At 52.0% G+C, this 6040-nt stretch overlaps 2 protein-coding genes across 2 annotated transcripts; both read left to right on the top strand.

The window, feature by feature from the left end:
* Positions 1 to 1340: 1340 nt before the first annotated feature.
* Positions 1341 to 2676, top strand: BJX68DRAFT_279515 (NAD(P)-dependent alcohol dehydrogenase). The gene is made up of 2 exons (XM_071048749.1): positions 1341 to 1586; positions 1635 to 2676. The coding sequence occupies exons 1-2, from the start codon at positions 1446 to 1448 to the stop codon at positions 2484 to 2486; spliced, it is 993 nt and encodes a 330-aa protein (XP_070893352.1). The 5' UTR covers positions 1341 to 1445; the 3' UTR covers positions 2487 to 2676.
* A 400-nt stretch (positions 2677 to 3076) lies between these two features.
* On the top strand, positions 3077 to 5458 carry BJX68DRAFT_272331 (cytochrome P450; the record flags this gene model as incomplete). The annotated part of the gene is made up of 6 exons (XM_071047183.1): positions 3077 to 3260; positions 3340 to 3557; positions 3611 to 3797; positions 3871 to 4910; positions 4982 to 5042; positions 5385 to 5458. The coding sequence occupies 6 exons, from the start codon at positions 3077 to 3079 to the stop codon at positions 5456 to 5458; spliced, it is 1764 nt and encodes a 587-aa protein (XP_070893351.1).
* Between the last annotated feature and the right edge of the window lie 582 nt (positions 5459 to 6040).

The following is a 6040-nucleotide window of genomic DNA, read 5'->3' as shown; positions in this document are numbered from 1 at the left end:
GATGAGGAATTGCTGCAAGATTGAACGTCATAACGCGCCAGGCCAGGAACAGCGCGGGAGTGGGATGGACGCTGACTGGTGGTTGCTTTTCTGTAGGGCGCCACAAGCGCCGACAATCCTGGATATCTTCCTCTAAGCGAGCCTCGCTTAGGATAAGAGACTTGATCACCTGTTGATCGTCTTCAGTCTTTAGCTTCGTCCTCGGTAAGAGAGGAGATGATTTTAATTGTTGTTGCAATTGCGTGCCTTGTTTTATCACCAGCGATCTCACCGTGGGCAATGGGTGTGCCGCTTTCTGGGCGTCAATATATATGTCTCCCGCTACTGTGTCCTGTCAGCCCCAAAGCGTTGACCACCATCGTCCTGATAATTGAAGCGACAAGCAAAGTATCAAATCTAAACCAAGCCCCCCTGCAGGAGTGGGAAACGGGTTAGATTGATCCCCATGAGCATAGAAGTCCGCATTCGCAGTCCAAGTGGAATCGGCGCTAGGGAAAATCCCTAGTTGCGCTTTCACCTCGGTCAGTTGGATCACGACGCAGCTTGTTACGTCTCAGTCACCCTCTTGTGGCTTTCATTCTCATTTGGCCACCCAGGCGGCTCGGGGATAAATTAGATATCACCCGCGGATAGAATCGGAAAGACTCTGCATGGCAAAGGAGGAGGCCACTATGGCCCAGGACTATCCACAGAAAGGAGTTTATATCTATACCTACGAATATCATTCTAATCATTCCATCATTCTGAAGACATCAGAGATGGCACCAAGAAGGTGTGTCGAGACCGAAGTATCATGGAAATCAAGGTTGACCGAGTGGTTTCTCGATAATAGCAGAGCTGTTAGGTTCCACGTGATGCTGCTGAATGTTGCGAAAGCAATGGCCTATCGCCATCAGTTAGTTTTTTTGGGCATCTTTCAGGCCAAGCGACCATTGTTTATCCATTTTCACTCAAGCAACCGAATCACAACCCTGGCTTACCTGCAACCATGGCCGTCGTTGAGGATGATGTAGCAGGACACCTTAGCATGGTGGTGTCCGGCAAGTGACTGGTGCATGCTGTGATACCCATGTGCTACATAGCAGGATAATTGCTCTAGAAATGCCAGGGAAAGCAGAGAGGAATTGGAGATCCGGAGCGAAGGAGCAAAGGAGCTCCTTCCGTAAGGAGATTCCGGAGGCTACGCCCAAACAGGAACTCCGCGACTCCGTCGCTCCGGTCCGTTTGTCATCTTTTCAGCAGGTTGTTGATTCATGGCTGAATCTTCAACTCCGCATCCTTGTAGATTCTTCTGGAGATGCGGGCGATTCCTAAGCAATGTCCGCAAAATGAAATATATAAGTCGATCAAAGTCGGGCCCGTTTGGAGTCGGATCAACACCGTCTTCCACCACAGTCTTCAACCGTCGAGAGCAACACCGCTTACGAAAACTACCTTGAACCGAAATGCCCTCTTTCACAGTCTTCAAAGGCCACAAGTCCGGCAACCCGGTCAAGAGCACCACCACCAAACCCGACGAGCTCACGGAAGACTATGTCCTTCTACGAGTAACCGCCTCCGGCCTCTGCGGTACAGACTTACACTGCGTAGGACCTCGCTACCCTAATACAGTTCTTCTAAGCTAACAAAACTAGCGCCACACTGATATGGCCCTCGGCCACGAAGGTATTGGCATCATTGAAGCCGTCGGCCCCCACACCAGACACCTAAAAAAGGGCGATCGCGTCGGCTGGGGCTACCAGGTCGACAGCTGCGGGCACTGCCTGTACTGCCTGCAAGGCTTTGAAGTCCACTGTTCCCAGCGCCAGATGTACACGGAGAAGAATTTCGACCAGGGGAGTTTTGCCTCCCACGCTATTTGGCGCGAGTCCTTCCTGCATAAGATCCCGGACACTCTGAGTGATGTTGCTGCTGCGCCGCTTCAATGTGGTGGTGGTACGGTGTTTCAGGCTCTGCAGGGAGTCAAGCCAACAGATACAGTTGGCATTCTCGGGATTGGAGGGCTGGGCCATCTGGCCATCCAGTTTGCTGCGAAGATGGGCTGCCGCGTTGTCGTCCTCTCCGGCTCAGAGCGCAAGCGCGAAGAAGCATTCAAACTAGGAGCCCACGAGTTCATCGCTACAAAGGGCGCAACATCCCTCTCCGTGTCAAACCGTATCGACCGCCTCCTCGTCACAGCCGCCGTCCCCCCAGACTGGAACCTGCTCATCCCGATCCTCGCCCCTCGCGCAGCCATCTACCCACTCACCGTCAACCAAGGCAACTTCTCGATCCCGTACATGGCATTGATCAGTCAAGGCATCCACGTCGTGGGATCTCAGATTCCTGCACGCGCGGTGCACAAGCATATGCTCGAGTTCGCGGCTTTCCATCACATTGAACCAATTACTGAGACGTTTCCGATGACGGAGGAGAAGATTGCAGAGGCGATGGATAAACTGGATCGTGGCGAGGTGTATTACCGGGCGGTTCTTGTCCAGGAGTGATGCGCTTATGTGTGGTTTTAGCCGTGTACTTTTAGTAAAGGGTCGGGTGTTATTTTCGGTGATATAGAATGCGATGCTTTTTATCTCTGGATATCACTTCAATTTAGCGCCTTGAGTGCAGAGCGTTCGAGCCGCAGATTCCCAAGATGGCCTGGCATATGCGTAGTAGGAAGCGGTTAGCACAGCGAGGTTTATTAGGAACTCATGCGATGGCTTTGATTTATTTGGCTGAGCATTAATTGGTGAAATGCTCCTGGGCTGAGTATTCGGCTCAGGCGCAAATGCACATGAATGTCCCTCTCGGCACCGGCTCGTGCTGCTAACCATCCTCCCCGCGGTCTCCCCAGAACAATGATTGGATGTCAATCTTCGTATTCAATTGTCGGATACGCATTGCCACCAGATTGCCCGGGTAGACTGCGTCCAAGCTGAAGCCAGTGATTCGGATCCTGGAGATCCGGTGGGGTGACATGTAGCATGAGCGCGTGCTGTCCTGGGAGCTCAGTATTTTAGAGCTGCCCCTGTTGAATGGATACCCTGCTGGGACCAGCTACAGCTTTATAACGGCAATCTCTGCGAACGCACCCACGATGCTCTTCTGGATTGCATTTCTATCAGCGATTCCCCTCTTGATCCTCTACCTCCTCGAGCGCACCTGCTACCTGCGGCTAAGACAATACGCCTGCTTCCCACAACTCCTTCCGTCGTTGATATGGGGTCACATGAAAGCCCTCGACGAGGTAATAAGAGAGGGCGATAGGCGGCGACATATCGGTACGCCCGCACGCCCACCACTCATTCCACCCTCAGTCAAACCCATCTATTAATATCCATTGACCGCGGATATGAACAGACCAAGTCTTCCTCGAAATTCACGAAAAGCTGCAAGTCCCCCCACTATTCATCGTCGACCTGCGGCCAGTCCTCTACTCCATCCGCGTGGTCTGCAGCCACGAGGTCGCGGAGCAGATCTCTCGCAGCTCGAAGGCATTTCCGTATAGTTTGCCCAAGGGCGATGTTCTGGCGAATTTCGAGCCGCTGATTGGGGCGCGGAGTATTCTTTCTGCGCGGGTACATCAATTATCATTCCCGTGCAGAATGTGACGAGAGTTGATTATACATAGGGAAGCGAATGGAAAGCCCTCCGGAAACGATTCAACGCTGGTTTCGCGCCGCAGCATCTCATGTCACTCCTGCCAGGAATACTGGATCGAGTAAAGTGCTTCACGGATATCCTGGATGGGCATGCGGAGTCGGGCGAGGTCTTTGCGCTTGATGAGCCCTGTATCAATCTTACCTTTGATATCATCGGTACGCCCCCTCTCTCCCTCGAATATCTCGACCCACTCAAATCGCAACACCATCATCTAACGGGACGCGATAGGCACCGTAACAATGGACACAGACCTGCATGCGCAAGCAAACCCCGGTGCCCAGAGTCCCATCGTAACCACCTTCCGCCAGCTTGTATCTCTCTACCGCACGAGTGGCAGCGCATCGTGGGATCAATTCAAATTACGAACAAAACTCCAGCGATGGAGGCTCGCCAGACAACTCGATGCTATGCTCCGCCAACACGTGCAAGACCACTACTACAAGTGGAATACCCGTTCGACCCCAGACAGAGCCGCGAAAAATTCAAGGAGCGTCCTCGCACTGAGCTTCGATGGTGTCGAGGACCTAGAAGAGACCCTCCTCGCCTCCACATGCGACCAGCTGAAGACGTTCCTGTTCGCGGGACACGATACGACGAGTAGCCTGCTGCAATGGGCGTTCTACGAACTCAGTCGGACACCGCATGCGCTGCGGGCCGTGAGGGATGAACTAGATGAGGTTCTAGGACGCGACACTTCACCCGCCAGCATTCGCGAGCAACTCCTCTCGCCACGCGGGGAGAGTCTGCTAGGCCGAATGAGCTACACGGCCGCGACGATAAAAGAAGCGCTGCGTCTCCATCCACCGGCTGGGACGGGGCGGTTCGTGCCGCATGGAACGGGGTTTAATGTTACGCTGCCAGACGGGCAGACTCTCTGCCTGGACGGCATGATCTTGCATAACTGTGAGACGATTATCCAGCGCGATGAGAAAGTCTACGGAGTCACGAAGGATGCGTTCGTGCCGGAGCGGTGGCTTGAGCATACGAATCCACACACCACGCGCGAGTTTGATTCCAGTCTCATCGTCAAAGGCAAACATGGTAGTGGGAATGGGATACCTGCATCAGTATGGCGTCCCTTCGAGCGCGGTCCCCGGAACTGTATCGGTCAAGAACTCGTGAATCTCGAGGCGAAGATTGTACTCGCTTGTATGCTAAGACGGTTCGATTTTGTCAAAGTTGGGCTTGGCGAAGTTGTTAGGGATAGCCATGGCGAGCCGGTTATGGGAGAATTCGGGCAGTATGCGGTCAAAGAGGAGCTGTTCAATGTATGTGTCCTTCCTCTAATTCTGTTTCGCACCTGGAATCAGCAAACTGCATTTGATACTGACTACGGCAGATCATGGAAGTTACTGGGAAGCCGGTTGATAGGACGCAGATGCGAGTTTCGTTTGCGAAGAGTTAGTAGCCAGGCTACCAAGTGTTAGTACTAAGGCGAAGCCTTAGGTAGCTGCTGAGAAGCTTGCTTTAATAAGTATATATAACTTAGCCATGCTAGCCTACTGTAGTACAACTATTCATCTCCAATGTCCCCTCAGGCAGTAGCTAATATCCGTACTTCTGGGGGTAACGATCAAGCTGACGATGCAGGGATCGAAATTGAGATTCTTTCAGACCTACTTAACGACCCGATGGGATGGGCCGATCACACAAGACGGAGACACCAGAGGCGTTGATGCGGCTTATAGATTTGATTCATGTCTTCTTTATGATACTAGTACTGATATGCTTCCATCATCTAGATTCCGAGATTGAGCAGGCCCGCGCAGAGCTTGACCTACCAGCGGTGAGTGACGTCGCTAACGAGCGAGGATAATGCCGCTCGCCTTAAACGGCACCCTACTAGGAATGGGAAGCATCGCTAGGAATGTGCTTTCAAAGACGGGCCAGCGTGGGTCTTTTAATTAGATGTCGTCTCCTCACGTACGCTTGTTATACCTCCCTTTTCGTCATCCTAGATTATATACTAAAGTTTCCGAAACCATCACCTGAAATCTATATACAATTTAACCAGCTGAAAACAAAAAGATTTAGAGAACCATTTTAAATTGGGTACGGCAGCCAGTCCGGATATTATTGAGAATATGTGGAATCGTGCATGTCTCCTTACCCCACCAGCTCGGGCAAAGTGAGTGCCGCAAAGCCCGAGGCAAATTGTTCAGCGGAAAGGATCAGCAGCATTGACCCAGTATGATTCTATCGCCGAGATATCCTAGGCTATGTCAAAGGGTGCGTTTTTGCGAGCAAGGTCAGAAGACCTCTAATGCCGCAGGACGGCGGTATTTAACGGTGGTTGACTACCCACAGAAACATATCTTGTAGTCGACTGTTTGAGATCAAATCATATATTTCGACGGGATCTGCAGCAAAGTTACATCTTCACGCTATTCACTATTCA

Source organism: Aspergillus pseudodeflectus (assembly GCF_044049435.1).
Source record: "Aspergillus pseudodeflectus strain CBS 756.74 chromosome Unknown BJX68scaffold_78, whole genome shotgun sequence".
NCBI classification, from domain to species: Eukaryota; Fungi; Ascomycota; class Eurotiomycetes; order Eurotiales; family Aspergillaceae; genus Aspergillus; species Aspergillus pseudodeflectus.
The sequence above is the reverse complement of the archived record's forward strand: the minus strand, read 5'-3'. Positions and strand labels throughout refer to the sequence as shown.

Coding starts and splice junctions, on each gene's coding strand:
- BJX68DRAFT_279515 (XM_071048749.1), top strand. CDS start 1,446: ATGCCCTCTTTCACAGTCTTCAAAGGCCACAAGTCCGGCAACCCGGTC. Junction 1,587..1,634: donor GCGGTACAGACTTACACTGC/GTAGGACCTCGC, acceptor TAACAAAACTAG/CGCCACACTGATATGGCCCT.